This window comes from Abramis brama (assembly GCF_963993115.1).
Source record: "Abramis brama genome assembly, chromosome: 15".
Classification (NCBI taxonomy): domain Eukaryota; kingdom Metazoa; phylum Chordata; class Actinopteri; order Cypriniformes; family Leuciscidae; genus Abramis; species Abramis brama.
The window spans coordinates 6,185,344-6,209,902 of record NC_139977.1 but is presented as its reverse complement, the minus strand read 5'-3'; the positions used below and the strand labels follow the sequence as shown (position 1 = coordinate 6,209,902).

The 24,559-nt window shown below is 36.9% G+C and overlaps 1 protein-coding gene across 2 annotated transcripts; it reads left to right on the top strand.

Moving 5' to 3' along the window:
- Nucleotides 1–450: 450 nt before the first annotated feature.
- drd1b (dopamine receptor D1b) lies at nucleotides 451–6,777 on the top strand. 2 transcript variants are annotated; one of them, XM_084137907.1, is made up of 2 exons: nucleotides 451–1,020; nucleotides 1,137–6,777. In XM_084137907.1, the coding sequence occupies exon 2, from the start codon at nucleotides 1,341–1,343 to the stop codon at nucleotides 2,682–2,684; it is 1,344 nt and encodes a 447-aa protein (XP_083994033.1). In that variant the 5' UTR covers nucleotides 451–1,020; nucleotides 1,137–1,340; the 3' UTR covers nucleotides 2,685–6,777. The 2 variants fall into 2 exon arrangements, with proteins under 2 accessions (XP_083994033.1, XP_083994034.1); XM_084137908.1 differs by having other exon boundaries at nucleotides 929–1,020; nucleotides 1,215–6,777.
- The last annotated feature ends 17,782 nt before the right edge of the window (nucleotides 6,778–24,559 follow it).

Genomic DNA, 24,559 nt, shown 5'->3' with positions numbered 1-24,559 from the left:
CAAAAAGATACTAGTCACAATTAGATTGCTTACTATTATTTAAAAAAAGAAGTAGGCTACTAGTAACATAAATTCAAGTTAGCTGGAAGAAATACATGTTAAAATAGCTTGCCATAACTTGCCATAACTCAGACATTTCAGAGCTTTTCAGTAGAGCCCAGCACAGTAGACTGCAAGCCTTCTGAAAAACTCAAGCAAACTATTGCACTGCCAGAAACAAACCCGATGATGCCCAAGACTCGCATCAATCTCCAGAGGCAGACAGACACGCAAATGTAACGGTGCATATACTTTTAAAACGAATCGTTGTTTTTTTTTTATCTATTCAGTGTCTTTTAGTTGTTGTTGTTGTTGTTTTTTTATTAATGCATTGTGAAGTTGACATTGTACGAATATGCATGCTCCACTGTCACTGCTGATGCAGATGTGATGCTGCGCGACCAGACGAGCGAGTATGAGCTGTAATTCCACATGATGTGCTTGGGACGACAACAGCCTTTCCTTATAGGACCGATGCAAACGCTTTAAAACCACTTTTAAGGAAAACTAATAGGTGAAATATGTTTGTCTTAACGCACAAGATGGAACGGGGACAAATCGGACGCCTGAAACGTGAGAAGTGCGCTCGAATTGAGATGCGCTGAACGCAACACAATACTGGATGTATACAGGAGCGCACCGCAAAGAGGACTTTGTTGCCAGTTAAGTGAAGCCCTTTGGCAAAAAAGCTTGGGAAAAAAAAGGAGCGGAGAAATTTTATTCGACAGAAACGATGTGAAATGAGCGTCTCTTGTTGTGTCTCAAACGAACTGTCACCCGTTCCCTCTCTGTAACAGAGTCTGCTTTGGGAACAACATGACACGGACGCGCTGTCATTAGCGGGGACAAATCAGACCAACGCAGCAGCAATCTAATCAATACTATCGATAAGCTTATATATAAGGCTAGTCATCACGCCTGCCTATGTTTGCTTAACCTGTTTTGGAGAGTATGCTGTGGGACCACGAACAAACTGACAAGGTATGAAAGCAGAAATTAAATTGATGCTAATATTTTTTATAAGCAATTTATAAGTAATTACTAGTCTAAATGTATGTCTTTTTTCTTCTTTTGGTCATATTATGTTCATTGGGAAGGTCTGTGGGAGATCATGGATCCGTTTTTGAGCTCTTCAAGAGATTTTAACATTGAAATTATGATATTTGTTTTGCAAGATGACTGCTACAGTCAGCATAGCAACGGACAAAGCAGATCAACTAGTTGCTCCGATTCCTGTGTAAGCACTCTTGGTTTGGTCTGGAATTATGGGGTGACTGCTCATTCGACTCGGTGAAAAAGCCATGGATGTGAACTACTCCACGGTTCTGGACAGCAGTGTGTCGCAGCGCGGTTCGTCGAAGCGAGTTCTGACTGGTTGTTTTCTCTCACTCCTCATCCTGACCACCTTACTGGGCAACACATTGGTCTGCGCTGCCGTCACAAAGTTTCGCCACCTGCGCTCAAAAGTCACCAACTTCTTTGTTATATCGCTGGCTATTTCTGACTTGCTGGTGGCCATTTTGGTGATGCCATGGAAAGCGGCCACCGAGATTGTAGGTTTTTGGCCGTTCGGCGCCTTCTGCGATGTCTGGGTGGCCTTTGACATCATGTGCTCCACCGCCTCCATCTTGAATCTGTGCGTCATCAGCGTGGACCGCTACTGGGCCATTTCTAGCCCATTTCGCTATGAGCGCAAGATGACGCCCAAAGTGGCGTTCATCATGATAAGTGTGGCGTGGACATTGTCCATCCTTATCTCCTTCATCCCAGTGCAGCTAAACTGGCACAAAGCCCAGACAACCAGTTACACAGAGCTGAACGGCACCTACGGCGAGCTTCCCCCAGACAACTGCGACTCCAGCCTTAATCGGACATATGCCATCTCCTCTTCCCTGATCAGTTTTTACATACCTGTGGCCATTATGCTGGTCACTTACACCCGCATCTACCGCATCGCTCAGATACAGATACGCCGGATCTCTGCGCTAGAAAGAGCGGCCGAGAGCGCCAAGAACCGCCACAGTAGCATGGGTAACAACGGCAGTATGGAGTCCGAAAGTTCCTTCAAGATGTCCTTCAAGCGTGAAACCAAAGTTCTCAAGACCCTCTCGGTCATCATGGGTGTTTTCGTGTTCTGCTGGCTGCCCTTCTTCGTCTTGAACTGCATGGTTCCTTTCTGCAACCCGAACGAGAGCGAGAGCGACTTCTTGTGCATCAGTTCCACCACCTTCGATGTCTTCGTCTGGTTCGGTTGGGCCAATTCCTCACTCAACCCCATAATCTATGCCTTTAATGCTGACTTCCGCAAGGCGTTCTCCATCCTGCTGGGCTGTCATCGGCTCTGCCCGGGCAGCAACGCTATAGAGATTGTGAGTATCAACAACAATGGTGGCCCTCCGTCTACTTCTCAGTATCAGCCTAAGGGCCACATCCCCAAAGAGGGCAATAACAGCAACTATGTGATCCCTCACAGTATCCTCTGCCAGGAGGAGGAGACCCAGAAGAAGGAGGACGACTCTGGGATAAAGACCTTTGAGAAACTGTCACCTTCCATGTCGGGTAACTTGGATAGCGATGCGGAAATCTCGCTAGAAAAGATCAACCCCATAACACAAAACGGGCAGCACAAATCCGTACCCTGCTGAGGATTGGGTGAGATTTGACCCCAACAAAGAATCCTTGTTTCTATACGGTACAGAATCCAAAAAAAGCTTCACTGAGGACCTTAATAACAATTCTTGGACTAAATGAAACTTGCGGGAAAACAAACGAATGTTCCAATTGAAGGCACTTTATTCTGGATAACTATCTGCAAAATATTCGCAGAATTTATTATTGACTTTAACAGGTCAGTTGTCACAAGACATCAATGGAAAGTAATGTGAATAAACCGTGTATGCATATGTATACATATGATGAATTTGAAATGTGTATACATGTGCATGCCCATGTGGTTGTGGTTAAACTACTGTTGTTAGTATAAGGACAAGAGTTAGGTCACTAGTAAAATATCTTGTAGGTGAGTTTACGTAAATGGCTCACAAGTAGTGAAACTTGGTTGCATCTACTGTCGACAATAAAATGTACATAGTGTTGTTTATATTTTTCACCATTTATCAGAGTTGGCTAAGTCAACATCTCCATACGCTGCTAGTTGTGAAATTGTATGTGCAAACCACCCCATAATGTGACTTGAGAGCAGTAGCCATTCTTACCTTGTCTTCTGTGTGTGCGTTGGTGTGATGTCAAAGAAGTCAGGGGGCAGTGGATTTTTCTGCTATGTGATTTATCAGCTGTGGAAGTGGCCATGAAATTTGGATGTAATTTTTAACGCTTAGATGTCAAAGAACTCTCCCAACCCCCTTCCTCACCATTAGCCCTACACATGTCACAGTGCAGGACAGCACAGGGAAAATATGATCCCAGCAGTAATCTCACCGGTCGTTACCTACATTTCAATCGTCATTATGCTCACATATATACTTGTATCCATCACAGGGTGTATTTAAATGTTAGAAGTCGTCTCATGTGGATCCTAGTTCTGCTTTTCCTCTTTAAATCCATCCACTTTAAACATACAAAAGTAGTTGCAGGCACCACGGCTGCCTTTAAACCGTTTCTTTTGCCAACTCTATGTGGATGAACTTTGCTCTAGGACAGTGTGGAATACCACTAATGCACAATGGAAAAATGTAATTACTGCATCTTATGCAACACATCTGTCCAGCCACCCAGAAAGATGTTGTGACCTTGCCGGAAACACCATAGGAAGCACTCTGTAGGTCTTTCTAGTGCGTCCAAGCATATCCAGGATGAAAACCATCTTGCATCATGCATATAGTTTATTGTGCAGAATCCAGCCCCTGAACTGTTATGCCAGCTGTCAGATGGGAGGGTGTATGATTACCAACATACGTCACATCCATAGGTACATTGTCTCTCAATTTGCCTTGGACCACTTTAACCAGTTTTGCTCACTTGCCCAAACAGAATCTGTGGCGTATAAACAGCTGTCCCACTTTTAATAATTTGTTGAGCTGGGTTTTTTTTTTTTTTTACGTTTTTAGTTACGTAACTGCCCTTGATCTAAGTTAATTCCAGGGCCAACCATCCATCGAGCGCTTCCCATGAACTTCAGGATTTGATAGAACTGACACGCATGAGCTTGTTCTCAGAGTGCATTGGGGGGAAAAAATGCAAGCAAGATACAAACCAGACCAACATATTTACTCTAAATCAATGACAGTAGCTTTTAGATCAGTTTACACATTTTTAGCTGATCATAGAAACCCATTTAGTTCACACTGACTCTCATGTAACTGAGAGAAAATCTCTAATATTTTGCCTTCTATAATACTCTGTGCCAAAATGCTGAGGACATCATGATCAGCGGACTTTGCCAGTGTCCTTCTCTCTTACTCTGATATTCTCCTTCTGTCTAAACGCTTGACAGAATGAACTCAAACTGTTCGGTAACATAGTAAGTGAATATGTACATGCAACTTGGACAAATTTGAGAGAGAGACTAGATAAACAGAGACTTCAGTACACATATTTGTCTAAAATTGGACATTTGCTCCAGGGAATTTTCCAAAAGACTCTGTTTACTCACCCGCCTGTCAAAGACCCGTTCTTCATAATGCTGCTATGGAAATATTCAGCTATACGTTTTATTTAGTTCCAGGAATTTTGTCTAAATGACCTTCAAGTGTCAAACTCAAATGCTAATGTTGAAATATTTAGGATGGTTGGTTTCGGCAGTATACAGTTAAGCAATATTGGATTTATTTTCTCCAACGAGGTGATTAGCATTTAAAATGAACCTCAGTGACATTCTGAAAAGTCCCAGGTGCTTCTTTTTTTGCAAACGCTAAGGTATTCCCAAGATTGCTGGGGAACCACGGGTAGTCTTTCAATTAGAAGTGAATAACATTACAGTGGACCAAGTTGCTCGTTTCCTTTCTTACCAAAGATTGCAGGTTTATCTTTTGATTTTGCAGGTGTTGCTCTGTATACTTACACAAACCAGTGATTTTCAGGTTGAGAGCTGTCATTTTCAACTGCAATGACAATGGCAAGAACTTACAATACTGTGTGACGGTGGCAGCACAACCCCCTTGAAACATTATTTTATCAGCTGCATTGTACCACTGTTTATGGACATTCATTCCAAGGTGATAGAAAAAGGACTATTTGACACCTTAATCTCAGATGGTCAACGAGTATACGCATTGTAACATAAACGGGAGAAAAAAATGTGTTGTAAGATGTTAAAATAGAGATGTGAACACAAGTGCTTTTTTTATCTTTAAGTCCTTAATTGTGAGCAGAGGGAACAAATGTACATGATGTTTTCATGTGGGTTTGTCATGCAGTTAAAGCACTGTACCGGTTTCCGTGATCCCATCAAGTAGGATGTGATCCTGGATTAACATGTTTTGTTTGTCCTGCAACAACATTGTTCTGACGTTAACATGATCTACCGCTGAAACCCGATTGGTCGGTAATGTTTTTGAAGCCCCAACCTCAGCCTTAAGGAATATTCCGGGTTCAGCACAAGTTCAATCAACAGCAACCATATTTCCCAAGAAAATAAGTTTAAAGGTCCTTGCCTTGAGAACACTACAAAATGGAGTCTTCAAGCAGTGAGGATGATTTTATTGTAAAAATCTCAAAAAGAGTAAAAGAAAGGAAATATTGGGTCCATCCAATCCTGAGATTGCATAGAGAGTAAGGAGAGTTCCAGCTCCTTATCAAGGAGCTGCGGGATTATCCAGAGCGATTCAAAGTTTACTTCAGGATGTCAGTGGCTCAGTTTAATGCTTTGCTAGTGATACTGGATCCACATATTAAAAAGAAGACCACCAATTTCTGTGAACCAGTTGATCCTGAACAGTTCTGGATTTTGGGGTCTGCTTGTACGGTGGCTCTGAATTGTCAAAAGACCTCTCAAAATGCTATTTCTACGGATGCGAAAAATGCAGAAAATGTATTTTTTTTATGACAAATGATAGGTTTGGAGGCAGTGTGTAAACATGATTGACACAACGTGAGGTTGTATTTATTTTTTAACGTGGGAAAATTTGAGAGAATTTCGGACTCGGTGTGCAAAGACCTTAACTCTGTGTTAATGTTACAGTAAGGCACATTAAATGGAAGTGTATTAGGACAATTTTTTCGAAGGATTTGAGAGCAGAAATGTGAAGCCAATAGTTTTACAAAAGCATTCTTCTGTTAAAACTTATGCATTATTTAAGATGTGACAATGACACTGTAAGACAGTTTTCACACCAAAATCTTGCTAACATGCATATTGTGGCTATACTTTTGAAGCAGAGTATTTCATTATTTTCAGATTGGCCCCATTCATTTCCATTGTAAAGCTAGAGTTTTGCTTTTCCTAAAGGAAATGGGGGATGAGCGGAAATTCATTTTTGTTGTAATCAACATCACGACTGAGCTTGCACTGAACCCCGTATATTCCTTTAATCCTATGCCTAACCTCAAACCTAACCTAAAAATTTGATAGGTTGACATGAATGTTGTTCCAGGATTATCAAGGATGTCGATCGGGGAACATGTCCTACTTGGCAAAATCGCTGACCGTCTCTGTACAGGTTCATATGTGTGCTGCAGTTCTTCAAGGTATACCCAACAAATTTATTACAGTACCTAGTTTACAGTTTGTATAAAACGGTCCCTTTCTATTTGCTAAATAAAAGTGTATGTTGTTTTTATAATCTTGTTTGCTGTGTATTTTCACTATACGAGGTGTCACGGAATCTTTTAGGAGGTATGTCACTGCCAATTTTTTATTTAAAGGTCAGCTCTTTGCAGAAAATCAATCCTTATTGATTACACCATCAATGACGCACTTTTGTCAGCTAGAAGTGTGTCCTCAATTGGGTTATTTACATAACATTTTTTGGTAACACTTTACAATAAAGTTCGTTTATTAAACATTAGTAAATGTAATGTAATGTTAGTTAATCAATTGTTTGTTCATGTTAGTTCACAGTGCATTACCTAATGTTAACAAGATTTTAATAAAGTATTAGTAAATGTTGAAATTAACATTAACAAAGATGAACAAATGCTGTATAAGTGCAGTTCATTATTAGTTAATGTTAACTAATGTAGTTAACTAATGAACCTTATTGTAAAGTGTTACCCATTTTTTATTGAGAAGGAAAGTTAAGCTCCTTTGATTGATAACACTTTTTTTTAACCTTTATTTTCATTCTGTGGCCATAAGGCTTGCACAATGACAGGTATGAGGAGTAATGTGACATGTCACCGGGCCCCTGGAGTGAACTGGAGTTAAAAAGGATGGTCATAGGGGAGACCAGAATATTAGTCTCAGTAACTCAAGGGCAAGAACTAGCTCTTACTCCCCTGACGACCCACCTGGATATGAATCAATGACATAGTTCACCCCAAAATGATTAAAAAACATCATTTAATCACCCAAACCTGAATGACGTGGTTTATATTTTTGGTTGAACTATCCCTTTAATGCTCTCTGGATGTGCCCTTTTTTGAGCAGTCTGTGATCAGACTCTTATTATTGATTTAATACACATTTTAAATCAGGATGCCAGCAGAATTTGAACCTTGTAAAGTGTTATTTTACCCTGAAAGTTGGCTCATAAAGGTTTCAGCTCATAATGAAAATGCTGAATGCAGGAATTCAGCTTTAGTTTCGATATTTGTTGAAGGTCAAAATAAATGAGGAGAAGATATGAACAACTATAATACAATAACACAATCACAAACATTCCTATCCGGATGGGATTAGATTTCTCAGAGGGAACCGTGTGTAATCCAAAGAACAGTTGGTAATTGGTAATATATATATATATATATATATATATATATATATATATATATATATATATATATATATATATATATATATATATATATATATATATGTATATAGACATAGAGTAAACCTGTGAAATATTATTACAATTTAAAATAATGGTTTCTATTTTAATATACTTATATATTATATTATAAATAAATATTTATTCTTGTGATGCGAAGCTGAATTTTCAGCGTCATTACTCCAGTCTTCAGTGTCACATGATCCTTCAGAAATCATTCTAAAATGCGGATTTTAGATCAAGATCAAGATGCAGCATACTGGGTGACAATCATCAAATATACATTTATGATAAACAAACTTAAAATAACTGCATAAAATATAACACTGTGAGCTGTGCTACAGTTAATGTGTGAATATACAAGGGATAGTGCAGACACAGATAATCGTTGAGATCCTACAGCACAATGAGGTTACATCACAGCCATTTCATGCTCCTGTTCACCATGAAGTCGCAGTTGCCTTATATTTGTAAGCTGTAATTAATTGCAAAAAAAATTAACTAGTTTTGTAAAAGCAACCAGTCACCAAAGAATATACTGTATTTTCACGTTTAATAGGTAGATTTTGGATACTAGATGGATTAACAGCATAGAAGCACATTTTACAAAATATTGAGGTCAAATGAATCATAAATGAGTGCATTTTTTGATACGCATTTCATTGCATTGCAATCTTAACAGGTTATGATGTTTTCTGAATGCTTATTTGACACAGAGAACAATGCATTTCTCACAACAGCTGAATGAGTCAAAGCCAGTACACACAGAGGTTGCCTTTAAAGGGATGGTTCGGAGTCATTTCAACCTTCAATTTCAAATTTGCATCATGACCTCGAGCCAAACACCCCCCCAGAAGCTTTTTTTCCCTTGGTCGAACATTATTAAAGTTAGAGCTTATTTAGAGAAATCAGCCGTATGGCTTAGTGCAGACGCTAATGGATCCAAGGTTGTATCTCGTAAATTACCCCACTAAAAATGCCCAGAATGGTACCAAACTTCTACAGTAGTACAAATAGGTTCTGTACTCATAAAACGAGGCATTGGAAAGTTTGTAAGTACATCAGGAGTTTATTTAAATAACACTTGCCTGATGGCTTATGCTACCGCTAACCCGGACGTCGAGGTCACTTCCGTAATTTGGGAAAAGCCCAAAAAGCTTCTGGGGGGGTGTTTGGCTCGAGGTCTTGGTGCAAAGGACCCTAGGTTGAAATTACTCTGAACCATCCCTTTAAGGTGTTTTTAGTTTGGCTCTTGTTTTCATTCATAAGACGTTGCAGTGCTGGCCATTCAAGTGTAAAATGCAGTATTATGAATAGTCAAATGCCTTGCTCTCCATCGGTGCCAGTATGAGAATGTGATGAGTAATAATAGCCACGGGCCCAGCACAGACCCCTGAGGGTTCTCAACTGTAGATATCTGACCCGGTCTTTATTTCTGAGCGGACACAACACACAAACAGTTCACAAGGTCCCCGTTTGGAAAAACACATAGTCAAGGTTAATGACTGGCCTGGAGCAATGCTCATTGTGGTGGAAAAGGGATGTCTATGAGCCGTTGTAATGTTCTTATGTAACTGGTGCTCGGTCCCGATTTTACCACTGAACACTGTTTTAAAACCGGCGCTTGCAGAGTGTTCACTAAAAATATCACGTATGCATGCAAAGACACCAGATCCCCTTTGCTTGCATTGGTAGGTGGATGTTGTTAGTTCAATTCTGGCTGTTCACCGGGTGCGGAATAACACGATTTCATTTTCCCGGGACGCATGTGACAGCTGTAGCATTCCCATTATTTCCAATATGAGTCAGCAGCACACGCAAACTCGAACAGCATCGCTCTTGCCAGTTTTGAAGCTATGCTGCGATTGCTGAAAGGCACTGAGATAGATAACAGTGTGATGTGACTTTGACTGAGCAACGCTCTGAAAGCGACTCTTCACGGTCTCTCTAAGAACAAGGCACTTTTCCTTGCTGCGGCTAGCGTTAGCATCAGAGACAGTAGGTAAACAAAGCTTCACGTTCAGTGCAAACATTATAATTGTCTCTGCTGCTGTGGCAGATGAAATATTAATGAGGAAATTTGAAGCTGACTCAAATATTCATTTGTTTACAGTTGGGACACTTCATGTGCTGTTGCTTTTTTAGCTAAAATGTTGTGACTACCATGTTGTGGGTGCTTGGAAATAATGCTCTCCAATAGACCTTATTCACAGCTGCGCCATCTTTGATTTTTAATGGGAATAAAAGCGAGGCTGTGAGGGACAGACATGCATCTCTTCAATGCTGTACTGTTATTTAATGTGTTTTTGGATTGTTCTGCTCATGAAACACTGGAAAAACATCCTTCCAAGAAATTTCAGTTGACAAAAAACTCCCGACAATATAAGCTGTGGAAAATTGTAAGTAATCTAGCAGCTTTATACTGCTTTTTACAGCGGATGCCATTGGAAACACGGCAAGTTTATCCCTCAGCCTCTCTTTCATACCTGTGGCGCTGCTCTGAATAAGGTCTATAGCTCACGGTAAAAGCTTAGTGTGCCTGTCCTGCTTTTTTCAGAGCTCTAGGCATTATGACATTACAGTGCTGGATTGATTGTTAGTTTGCTGCCTGTGGCCATGCAGTTCGTAGGTTCGGTGACAGCACAACGGGAGTATACCAAACATCTGTTAGCAACACTGGCACACTGGAGGCATTCTGAAAGTGTTCACATCACTTGAAGTGGAAGTGGAAGTGGAAGTGGAAATTTGACTTTATCTGTCATTTGTCTTACTATTCTACATTCACAGCTAGCATTTTATGTATTTTACATACAGACCTTTTTTTCTGCATGGAAATATTTTATTCACAAGTGATATTTACTTTGATTTTCCTTTCCTTTCCTTTCCTTTCCTTTCCTTTCCTTTCCTTTCCTTTCCTTTCCTTTCCTTTCAAGCATGCATTTTCCTGGCACTGTATCCTTCGTAAATAAGTAAAATAGCTTTTGAAAATACCAGTGGGAAATCATGGACGTAATTATTGTGGTGTAAATTGCACTACAATATTGATATAATCATTTTTAAACAATAATACAGTACTTAATTGTTTTTGGCTCTGGCAGATCACCAACTTACTGATTTAACTAACTAAATAAATGTTAGTTTTAATTAAAAGAAATGGTAGGTAGAAAGTTTCCAATACTAATGAGATTTTACATTACATAATAAATTGTATTTATAAAATTATTTTATTAAGTGTCATGTTTGTAATTTTTATTTGTCAAGTAGCCAGCTTCAGATCATGAAATCATGATTTTATGACATTAATTTTATTTACTCAGATACAAAAGTATATTTCTTTTTGTCAATATCGGAAACAAACTCCAACAGCCTTCCTTCATTTGACAGACGAGCTGCAGAGATTTTCAAGGCACTATATTTTCCATCCATTTTAAAACAAAATTGTATTATATATTATTATAGTATACATACAATTATTTTTATTAACAAGTGTCATGTTTTTTGTACTTCGTTATAAAGACTATTTAGATCAATACTTCAATACTTAGATCAATACTTGATCATACTTCAACATCAACCAATAGGCCTGTGTGTGTGTGTGTGTGTGTGTGTGTGTATATATATATATATATATATATATATATATATATGAAGAGTTCAGATGCAAAAGCCTCTAAGTGTCATCTGAAATTTTCTTCTAGAATGATCATTTTTATAAAGCTTGTATATTTAAGTTCAGTAATTTCACTTAAATGACAATTAATAGGTAATTTGCATTGCCAGATTTAAGTGAAATTATTTAACTTAAATATACGAGCTTGATAAAAATGATCATTCTAGAAGAAAATTTCAGATGGCACTTTTGCATCTGAACTCTTCATATATATATATTTGACTTAAGATAACTCAAATATCTAAGTTGTTGCTACAACACATTTAAAGTTGACTAAACTTTATGTTTTTAGGTAGCATGAACACTTAGTTAAAAAAAAAAATTAGCGTCCATAATGCAATTGGACTTTTCATCTTCAGAACAAAATTAATACATTTTAACTTGTTATAAAATAAAATAAACATTAAATCAGCATGTGTAATCAAGAAAACATACTGTAGAATTTATATTAATTTGAATATATAATAATGTTGTGCATGAGGGTTCAGGAGAGGTGAAAAGCTGATGGTTTTTCAGATCCTTGTCTCTGTCTTTGTGTTCTCTGTGTTGACTTTGCTGTCATCGTATCAAAAAGACCTGAGCAGTTTTCCCTGAGGGAACGTTGTCGTGAAAACTTGTTGCTAGCATGTGATCAAAATAATGTCGGTTCAGTTTCAGTTCAGTTTACTTCTTTCTTTTAAGAATGTTCATTCTTATGCAAAACTCACTTTCTGAATAAATTGCATGGTGCTTGCCCATGCAAAGCTCTCTGCATGATAAAGAGGTTATGGGTGGTTACCAAGGTGTTGCTGTGTGATTGCTGATGTGTTGTTAATATGTCGTGAGCCGTGGTAAAACACATCGCTAAGCTGTTTTTTTCTCTACGTTTTTGCGATTGTACCATCTCTATTGATGGATATGAAGCATTCTGATATACCTATACTAGTGTGTGTTACGTTTCTGTTCTTGTCTAGACTTTCTGTTTGTATTTTGATTGGTCCCTGTTTTCCTTTGTTCTGTTTCCCGCCACTCCTTTGTTGCTATGGTTACTGTTGTTATGAGTTAATTTGCCCCAGCTGTGTCTCGTTTCCTGTTCTTAGTGTATTTAAGCTCTGTGTTTCAGTCTGTTCCTTGTTTTGCATTATTTCAGTTCAAAGTGATATGTGGTTGTATATTTCCTTGTTTAAGTTTTGAATTAAAGTCTCCTATAGTATCTCCTTCGTCGTGTGCTTGATTATAGCCACCTAATCAGTGACAGAGTGATGTCATTTCGATTAAAATTATTGGCCAAAATGAAGTTCGTTTTACCTTCAAACTTGGTCTGCAGCGATAACGTAATTTTTTGTGTGTGTAGTCCGTCGAGGTCAGAAGCAAGTAAAAACACGAACACTGTGGAGAATTGCTTTATAGTAGCGATTGGGCTGTAATTCTAATTGAAAGTGACACTGACAATTTTTCTTTTTTTCATGCTTAACATATCACATATAGGTCACATATGGAAGCTTGTTTTCATCAGAGAATATAAAAATAAAAAAGGTATGGACTTTTTTCTCACAATTGCGAATTTACATCTCACAATTCAGAATTGTGTATTATAAAGTCGCAATTGCGTTTTATAAAGATGCAATTGCATGATATAAAGTCAGAATTGCTTGATATAAAGTCAGAATTGCGTGATATAAAGTCGCAATTGCGTGTTATAAAGTCAGAATTGAGTGATATATAGTCAGAATTGCGTTATAAAGTCGTAATTGCGTGTTATAAAGTCAGAATTGCGTGATATAAAGTCAGAATTTATTCTGTGGTGGAAACACAGACTTACAAACTACTTACATAGTCACATTTTTGGTTGTTTGGTGAATTTTCGCAGGCAAAATTCAAATAGGAATCCACGCGACTGGGAATTTTGCATGACAGAGAAATGTTTCCAAATGCTGATTTCGCAAAGTGTTCAAGATGGTCATGCGGTATTCACCAACAGAAAGCTGCTTGGTTTGAAATGGACTGACTGTGTGAGCAGTGCTTCATACCGTACATTTCTAAACTCGACAATGTTTTTTTTGCCCACAATATTTTGCTAAGCTGACTGCATCTTAATACTTCAATACTTAATGCTTCAAAAGCAATCTATTGTATAAATCACTATATAAATAAATGTTTTGTTTTGACTGGAGTGCCGAATTGCAGAGCTATGATCAGATGTTTTCTTAACAGCATGGCTTCTCACCACTGTCCTATTTGTCATGTGTTTTATTTCGTTATTGGGAGGAAAGCGCAGCTCAAATGTACATATTCATCTTAAAGCCTCTCATTTTTCTATTTACTTTGAAGTATATCAGGGTATTAATGAAGAATGAAAAATAACTTCACCATGATCATATCACAGGGTATCATATCCTTTATCTGCATGATTTGAGGCGGCGTTCATGCTTGAAATCTCTAGCCTTTTGAATAAGCAACAGCACTTATGACTTTCTATGCATTTTTGACTTGGCTGCACTGAAAAAGTCTTGACTCCAACCCTTGTGTTATTCATTTAGGCCCTGTTTACTCCCATCAACGTCATTGTTCTTCATAGCATGCTCCTCTTGTGCCTTGTTTGCGCTTACTGGGGAACAGCACTTAAAGCTAAGAATAAAACACCGCTGATGTGCTCTCCCAGACTCGCTCCTGCAGTGTTTAAATGGGTGTAGAGAGTCCATTGGGAGATTCTTCCACTGGCTTCTTAATTCATCTCATGCACTTCTATCCTGTCCTGAGCACCCAGGGAAAACAAACTAGCAAACCAACCCCCCTGCCCCGAAAGAGCATGAAATACTCTGTTGACTTGTCAAGGAATGAAATCTGCTTCAAACACGCATTATTCACTCTGAAGGAGCACATAAACAGTGTTGCACACGTGGAAACCTAAAGGCATTTGGAGGACAGCAGTGACAGCTCTAATGTTCATCAAACTTCAAGTATGAACAATGTCATTTTCCTCTTTCTGCTTGTCATTCTGGGGCTTTATAAGACATTCCTGTGGAATATGGTATCCTAGACGGGGATGAATGGATATCGCTGTCCTCTTATGAATATTAATGAGGTTAAGTTGATGAGACACCCTGTCTGCAGTGCGCAGTGCCGATCATAACAAACCACTGAATGACATGGTCACAGCTGTACACTATTGGACTTGTGCCTGTGAGAAAGTCAGACATGAGCTGACACAAGATCACAGATGGCTGGGTCAAGACTTTACCCTTGTGAGACATGCTTTAGAGATGAAAAAGAACACAGCAATTTCTCTGATTAATATGATACCTCATAATACCAGCATGATCGATTTTTTCTTTTTGAACACTTCTCTTTCTTGATACACTTTAATGTAAACAAATTTAAATAATACCACCAGAATTCTCAGATATTTGCACTAAGTAACATAAACGTGCTCACAAGACTGCATTTATTTGATCAAATATATTGTGAAATATTATTACAATTGAAATTCAGCAGCCATTACTCCTGTCTTCAATGTCACACGAACCTTCAAAAATCATTCTAATAAACAAAAACATATTAAGCAGCAAAAATATTGTTTATATAATAATTGGATAGCAATATAATGATAAATGAGAAGCAAACCATCATATTAGAATGATTTCTGAAGGATCATGTGACACTGAAGACTGACCTATGATGCAGCTTAACAGAAATAAATTACATTTTAAATTGTAATAATATTTCACAATAGTAGTCTTTTTGATCACCTTGGTGAGAGACTTCTTTTCAAAAGACATGTGTGTGCGTGTGTGTGTGTGTTTGAAAAAAAAAAAAAAAAAAACATTTAATATATTGTTTGTATATTAGGGTAGGCAGGAACATAGGTTCTACCCTTCCTATCAAGTCAATCCCTGAATATTGACTTCATTTCAAATAATTTAGTATAATAACTTACCAGATCATATTCATTAACATTCATTTAGAATATAGGCAAACCTTGTATTACTGTAATTGTCTAGATTGGCAATATGTTTAATGTGCTCTATTGTCATGATTCCTGTCTTGTGTTCCCCTTGTCTTGTGTGGACTTCTGTTAGGCTATTTCCTGTTCTGTGCCAAGTTTTGTAGTCCTTTGTAGTTTTTCTTGTTGATTAGTTCATGATTGTTCTCAGGTGTGTCTTGTTTGCCTTCCTTGCCTGTGTCTGCATTTATCAGTTTAGCCTGGATTTACTTTTATTATGTTTGTTTGAATAAATATTTACTGCATCTGGATCCCACTCTCGTTCCTCTGAAACAGCCACCGTCACATCTATATTATACAATTCCTTTTTTTCTCTTAAAGGTGAACTAAGTAACTTTTTTACCTTAACTAAACAGCTTCGGAGTCATTGGAATGGTTATATTACTTATTTCGGGTTGAATGGTGGTCGTTTCGCACCCCCCTGGTGCCCGTGAGCGGAAAATCCGCACTTGCAACTTTGAGCCGGCGGGCCGCCGGCCGCCGCGTCAGGAAGTATCGCGTGATATCAGGTCTCGCGATGTAAACAATTGCTTTACGGCCAAAAGAAATCTGCTAAAATGCTGTCATTATTGCGCTCCCTCATACTGTTTGAACCCGAATGAAGATGTTTTAAAGAATGTCCAATCTGCTTTGATGTCGTTGATCTACTAGCCTCTGGTGTCTGAGAATCGCCAACGAGTTTTTACAACAGTGTTGTCAATATCTATTTCCGAAGCTGTGGGGGGAGCTCTAGAGAGAAACCTGCGAGCAAAAAGCGAGAATACAGCGAAGAAATCCCGAAACTACTGAGCCCTGCTTTAAAAAACAAACAAACAGAATATGAATCTATCAATTTTCCACTTCTATAATTCAAAGTGACATCAAAAACCACAAATCCCTTTACTCTAAGGCTATAAATGTCACAATCAGCTGCTGCGTCATTATTTAGCGGAACGATAACTGCATGATGTTTCTCTGTCTCTGTCTCTCAGTTTACATCAGTGCATTGACTGAGTGTTGTCTGTCACTGCACTGAAAAAGAACTTTTCACAAATCTTTTGTCAAATCAGCTTAGGTTCACAAACATTGTTCAGATAACAACATTTTGAGTTTCTGTTGAATAAACTATTGTCTTTCTTTGTATCAACTCAATTTTTTTTGTTTAAATGAACTCAAATGTTTAAGGCAACCAGGTCAGGCTAAGTTAAACCAACAAATAATTTTTACAGTGTGATTGTGTTTTTAATAATTTCTGTGCATGATGTTAATCTACTGCCACATAAGCAGTAATATGTTTTCATTAAAAAAAATTCAAATGAAATGCATAATAAAACATTCAATCCATACTACACATGACTTATAATGACTGTTAATAATGAATATGAATTACATAAAGTCAAGAATGTCAGAGTGATACAATTAACGTTATCATAACAAAAGAATTCCATTAACAAAATTATAAAATCATTTTTTTCTAAATTATAAAATCAAATAATTTTTGGCATACACTTTTATCATTATATCTTAAAATGTTTTATTAATAATTGACAATGTTTATGCACTATATATATAGTGCATAAACATTTTCAAATATTAATAAAACATTTTAAGATATAATGATAAAAGTCATTACAGTCATACAGTGTTTATAAAGTCACACACACACACACACACACACACACACACACACACACACACACACACACACACACACACACTCACACACACACACACACACACACACACACATATATATTTATTTCAATTTGAACTAATCCTGCCTGTATATCCTGTATGTATATATATTCAAATTGTAAAATTCGATATGGTGCATCTCCACAAAAATATAATAATTTATTATTTATTTATAAAACATAAAATAAAAATTCACCTTGAAAAATATATATTTGAAGAATTGAATTAAGTTATGTTCTCTATTTTTTTTTTTTAAATGATACAAAAGTATTTCACAAAAAGCTTTCACAAAAAAGTTGTCTTTTTTTTTAAATTATAGACACTCTTAATTCTTGTCCCATTTAAAGAGGAGGTAAGTACAGTTTGGGAATTTAAAGGCATGAACATTCTGTTTGTGGGCAATGAAACAGCATCAGTACGAATTAATACGACCTCACTCGTACGATGCTAATGCTCCCACAATTTTAGAATGCAAATCATAAAATACACCCGATGAATTAATGCAAGCTAGATGTAGCAGAGAGCTGTTAATCTTAACAACGAATGAGCTGCAAAATCAGCGTGAATCATCAGCCTGCAGGTGATCATGCATATTCTCACTCACAAATTTAATAAGCTTCACAATTACCATACAACACTAAGGGAGTCAGATGTAGATGCACTGGGAAGTTGATATATATGGTTTGTGGACACGGTGTATCCTTCTCTTCAATGTAATGAATACATTTTCATAAATGAGTAATGAGTAAATTCAAACAAAGCTGTAGGCACTGCTGCAATTTGTATATGACTTTTAAAGTCACCATGAAATCAGTATGGACAATTTTTTGTTGTTGATGTGGTTGTTGAATATTGCAGTGTTTATTATAAATGTTTTATCGATGCACACATGAGCGTTGAATTTATAGGGATGCTAGGGACATGTCCTGACCAATACCTGAATCTTCCCTAGCAATAATTTTGAAAATTAGACATTTTGAAATGAGAAAACGAATGAAAAGTCTTTATTACATTTATATCTGCCCAGGTAGCAGATATAAAAGATTTCCTTTTACGTCTTTTCTTTCTCTCTTTTTTAAAGCCAAACACAGACGTGTCAGTTGAGCACATGAATGCAGTGGCCAATCAAAAGCATTTAAATGAGTCGACTGACTTTGACCGTTTCAGTGATGGGGCGTTCTTTGTTCTTCGGACTGCTTTTAAGTCCGCACCAATGTCAAAATCAAACTTCTGCCCTTGTGTGCACATTATTCTTTTTTCAAATTCATATGCCCTTGTCATTTTTCATCAATATAACTTCCGCTCCCTCTTGCATACACAACCATCCAATCAATTCCCCACGAAAAAAAAATCAAGTTACACTTTTTTTTGTTCAATACACAAAATAGGTAAGAAAACACTATTGCAACTTCCATTTCATGTAATTTCATGTCCCGGATTGATCTGACCAAGGGGTCATTCTGAAGAGTATTTCTGCCCCTGCTTTAAAATGTATTTATTTATTTATTTACACAGCAATTTTATTAAAAATTAAAACAACTGATTTCTATTTGAATATATTTTAAAATGCAATTTATTCCTGCTACGCAAAGCAGAATTTTTAGCGTCATTTACTCCAGTCTTCAGTGTCACATCCTTCAGAAATCATTCTAATATGCTGTTTTGCTGCTTAAAAACATTTCTGATTATTACTATCAATGTTGAAAACAGTTTTGCTGCTTAATATTTTTGTGGAAATGTGGAAACTTTTTCAGGATTATTTTATGAATAGAAAGTTCAATGAACTTTTGCATTTATTACATTTATTTATAAAATGTATTAAAGCATTCATTATATATATATATATATATATATATATATATATATATATATATATATATATATATATATATATATATATATTGTAACATTATAAATTACTTCACTGTCACTTTTGGCCATCAATTTTGGCTATCAAATGAATGCATCCTTGATTAAGAAAATTATTAATTTCTCTCTTTTTTAATCTTACCACAAATGTTGGAATGGTGTCATTGTTTCCACAAAACTATTAAGCAGCAAAAACTGTTTTCAACATTGATAAAAATAAGAAATGTTTCTTGAGCAGCAAATCATCATATCAGAATGATTTCTGAAGGATCATGTGACCCTGAAGACTGGAGTAATGATGCTGAAAATTCAGCTTTGATCACAGGAAAAAACATATACATTTTAAGATATATTCAAATACAAAAACAGTTATTCTAATTTGTAATAATATTTCATAATATTACCTTCTTTTTTTTCTTTTTTTTTACTGTATTTTCGATTAAATAAATGCAGCCTTGGTGAGCAGAAGAGACTTATTTCAAAATAAATAAAAAAAGTAATGTTTTTTTTAAAAAAAAAAACATTTGACAGATACTGTATAAAATAAAATAGTAATTAAAAAAAACAGACTTTTAGGCATGTTTGTCTATATCCAAATATCTGAAAAATATTTCCTCATTTTGCATGTTTCTTTCAGTAATGAAGGAGTCAGCAGTTGTAATATAATTAGAACAATAAATACAGTTTTAAAATGCTGAATGTAACAAACTTGGTGAGTCATCAGCATTGCACTGTAAGCATAAGGTCAGTGTGGCAGCTCTGTGACTTCCACCTTTCTAATTTATAGTGTTACGGCAGGTACAAGCATTTCTGAATTATAATGAGATGAAACTTCACTTTTCACCCAGAGGGGACGTTCTGGAGGTAGACCTCACTGTGGTAGTGTGATATACAAGTCTTGCTTGTGCGCACACACACACACACACACACACACATGAACTCATTCATTATGTAGCAGTGTAGAAGCCATGTGTAGACTCGACTCTGCTGAAAAGTCCAGCTTAGACCAGCATGGATTTCCACTCCAAAACCATTTTTGTTGACCAGCAATGATCATTGTAATGCCTACAGATTTCAGCAATCCTATAAGATCATTACAAATATGACATGGATCTAATAAACTTGGGTACGGCATGTATGTAGACTTTATGATGATGACACCTATTCAATCGTAGGCTACGACGCAAGATAGTATTGAATAATCAAACGTCATCAGCATGTGCTACTGGTAAACAAGATGAATCGCACTTTGGCAATTGTGGTTTTTATCTGCGCTGAAAAAAAAGAGGAGGAATTGAAAGAGGGGAATACGGACGCGGTCATGGCTAGGGAAAAGAGGCCAACTTAACATGCCAATTTTGCAAATGGAGCTTGAGGTAAGTAGTTTTAAGTTTTAGCGTCAGGATTAATACGCCATTTCATGTTGCATTTTATTGGCTAGTCCAACCCGATCTCACAGCAGTTCGTACGAATTTTACGAGCTGCCCAATTCGTATGAATGACCTGCCCCTGACCCCGCCCTAAACCTACCCATCACTGGGGTTTAGACAAATCGTACAAATTAGTCACCTTTTACCAGTGGTGTAGTCTAGTTTTTTGTAGTGAGTATACTCTAATATACCCCCCCCCCCCCCCCCCCCCCCCCCCCGCCGCATACTCACCCCTCACCCATCCCAGAGCGTCACCCCATAAGCACCACCACACTCACTAATGCATACAGTATGCATCGACATGTAATTGAGAGCATTATGATATCAACATGTCAATTTATTATAAGCAACACAAGACTTTAACAGCCAATGACATTTACAGCTAGGGAGACTGGACTGATTTTCTACTGTTTAGTGTTAATCACCATCTAACTCAGTCAGTTAAGAGCTACCTTTAGCCTTAGATGTTATATGAATACGGTCCCTGAAGCACAGGTTTTATCAGTTGATAATTTTCAAAAAAATTTTTTTCAAAACATTATAGGCACAAATACAAATTTACTTTTAGAAATGGTGTTTTTGAAAATGGTCTTTTATTTTGGTGGGTTGTAGACATTTGAGTTTCTGTGTGTTTTAATAAACTATTATTATTATTATTATTAGGCCTGAAGTATACTCTGTGCAATAGTAATATATTTCTGTTATAATTTCTACAAGTTATACAGAACTTATTTTGACAGGTTGTCGTAAAGACATTTCAGTTTCTATGTGTATATGAAACGAATGAATGGCGATAGTTTTATCAAATGAAATGGTGAAATTCTCATCAAGTGATAGCAGCTCTGCGATGAAATGCACATGTGTAGCTTACATCATCTCAATACAGTGAAACGCTGAAAACACCACGAGCGTGAGTCACGCGTGCTTCCGTGTGTGTGTGTGTGTGTGTGTGTGTGTAGTGGAGCACACACTGAGCGCTCATTCCCAGAGACGCGTAGAACAATTGCAGTCTCTTTTAGCTTTAATATGCATAGACACTAGTCCATATCGAGATTTTATTCATTGTACAGCAGCTACTTTTGATTTATTCATTCAAAAATAGCCAAATTCCGTGACGTTCTGCTTTATATAGCACGTTCCATTTGTGACTGGATTCCGCGATTCGATCCGTCGCTTCGCAAACACAGACGGGATGAATTTATGAATGAAAGTGTGAAAGTTCTGACACAAAACGAAGTTGATACGTATCCTCACGCTTTTTTTAAGTGGGTATACGCAAATCCTTGGCCTTTTCTAGTGGGTATACGGCGTATACCTGCGTATCACGTAGACTACACCACTGCCTTTTACTCACTCGTACGAATTCGTCCGAATTTGTCGTGAGATAGCGTTGGCTAGTCAGTATCTGTAGGTCGTAGCAGCAAACACACTGTGAGATGATCATGCGAAATTTCTGACACTGTCAGAAAATGATCGCAGGCTATCTTTGGTCTCAAGACCGTGACGATGGCCACTGTGTGATGTAGAACCACCGATTAAGAGCGACCACAGAAAGCACGATGATTGGTCATCTTTCGTCTGGAACAGCACAAAATCATACGATGTGTACGGGGTATAATAGGAGAGTATATCCACACACACACACACACATACTCAGGAGGAGCTACAAATGGACTCCACGAGGCTTTGGGGTCTGAAATGGAGCAGGGCGACACTGAAGGTTCAGAAATTGCTGCTGGGCCACATTTTGCTCAGCGATCACGTCTCTTTATTGCCTTTGGCCTATCAGCCTAATGAGATGCTGTGATGTTAACAAATTAGTTTTTTTTTTTTTGTTGTTGTTCCAGCCCTCTAGAGGCTCTGGCAGTTAAACATGAAATGGGTAAATATGTAATAAACAGAACCAATTTGTGGTTCATTTTGAAGAGGAAGCAGAAAATGGTTCTGAGCGGACTGAAACTGGCTCTCTTTGCTGTTAATTAAAATTGCTCAATTAAAAAAAAAACAATTTGTCACAGATTCTCGGACCAGCAAAATTCCCTGAAATGTTGTCTCAACAGAGTCGTCTGGAGAAACATTTTAATTAAACAAAGTTGCTGATTGTAAAGGAATTGCCAGCTCCCAGCATGCTTTGCTGCATGCATACATTGTGCAGTTACTGATTTAAGATAATTTGTTTGAAATAGTTTGCTGACTTTATGCTGTTTTCGCTGTCATTATTTATGTTTTTTTTTTTTTTTTTTTTAGTTAAAGGAATAGTTCATCATTTACTCATCCTCATGTCGTTCCAAACCCGTAAGTTTTTCGTTCATCTTCGGGAAACAAATGAAGATATTTCAAATAAAATCTGAGAGATTTCTGTCCCTCCATTGACAGCTACGCAACTACCATTTTGACACTTCATTGAGTTAATAAAGAGATCGTAAAACTAATCAATATAAAATGAGCGGTTTAGTTCGAATTTTCCTGAAGAGACTCGATCGCTTTATATGATGAACAGATTGAATTTAGGCTTTTATTCACATATAAACATTCATCAACTCACATATTAGTTATGATAAAAGGAAGCTTGAAATCGAAGAAAGCCTAAACTCAATCTGTTCATCATATAAAGCGATCGTGGTTTGGCATGTTTAAGGATGGGTTAAAAGGGAAGGGAAGGGTCAACAGTGTAATTATAGATGTAATTACATGCAGGTTTATATATATATATATATATATATATATATATATATATATATATATATATAATTAAAAGTACAATGGAAATACATGTAGGGTAACATATTGTGTTGACATTAAATTGATAGAAATCTGAATATCAGAATTTTGATGAAAATGAACTCTACAACATATAAAAAATGTACCATAAGAAATGCAACAACAAATAGGCAAACAAAAAACAAAATAAGTGGAATGTTTTATTTAAAGTTCCGGTAACCCTTCCTTTTACAGTCCCCTAATTACTAGGTATTTACCTGGTAAATATATGGTAAGTTATAGTTGGTTATTGGTAATTACCACAGGTAACAAGAATGTAAATGCAGAGAAACTACAAATTAATTACTAGGTATTTACCGGGTAAATATATGGTAAGTTATAGTTGGTTATTGGTAATTACCACAGGTAACAAGTATGTAAATGCAGAGAAACTACAAACTAATTACTAAGTATTTACCTGGTAAGCATATGGTAAATTATAGTATTTTAGTGTGTAATTACTTAAGGTGATTAGTATGCAATTACAGAGAAACTACCAGGGAAAAAAACACCACTGTTAAATATCAACTCAACGAAGTACTGTGTACTTGTTACCTGTTTAGGTTGGTAATAACTCAGATTTAATTGTGTACTTCCTCAGAATGTAGGCAGCCAATTTTTAGAAACACCTCCAGTATTACCCATCAATTCAAGTTAGGTGTGTAGTTATCCTAAGGTTATGTTGGTAACAGTCCATGTTTATTTATTACTACCTTGAAATTAAGATGGTAGTTTCCAATAAATTACTTTGTCTTACATAGTTGTTGTTCATTGCTACACCCATTTATAGAGGGTTTATCAAATAATTTACCTTACACTTACCTGGTAACTACCCCGCAGGAACAGTTTTCCCTAATGTCATGGTACATCTTAAATACTGGGTATGTTCTTGCAGATGTTTTTACAATTTACTCAGTAAGTAAAGTGCAACTGTACTGTAAAATGAAGCCTTGTTTATTTCCATGGTATTACCGGAATTGTACCATATAACCTGATCATTCCCTTTTCCATATAGTCACAATTTTATACCTTGTATGTCCTGCAACGTTACCAAGGAAAACATGACAATTTACTCAGTAAGTAAAGTGCAACTGTACTGTAAAATGAAGCCTTAATTGTTTATTTCCATGGTATTACCGGAATTGTACCATATAACCTGATCATTCCCTTTTCCATATAGTCACAATTTTTTACCTTGTATGTCCTGCAACGTTACCAAGGAAAACATGACAATTTACTCAGTAAG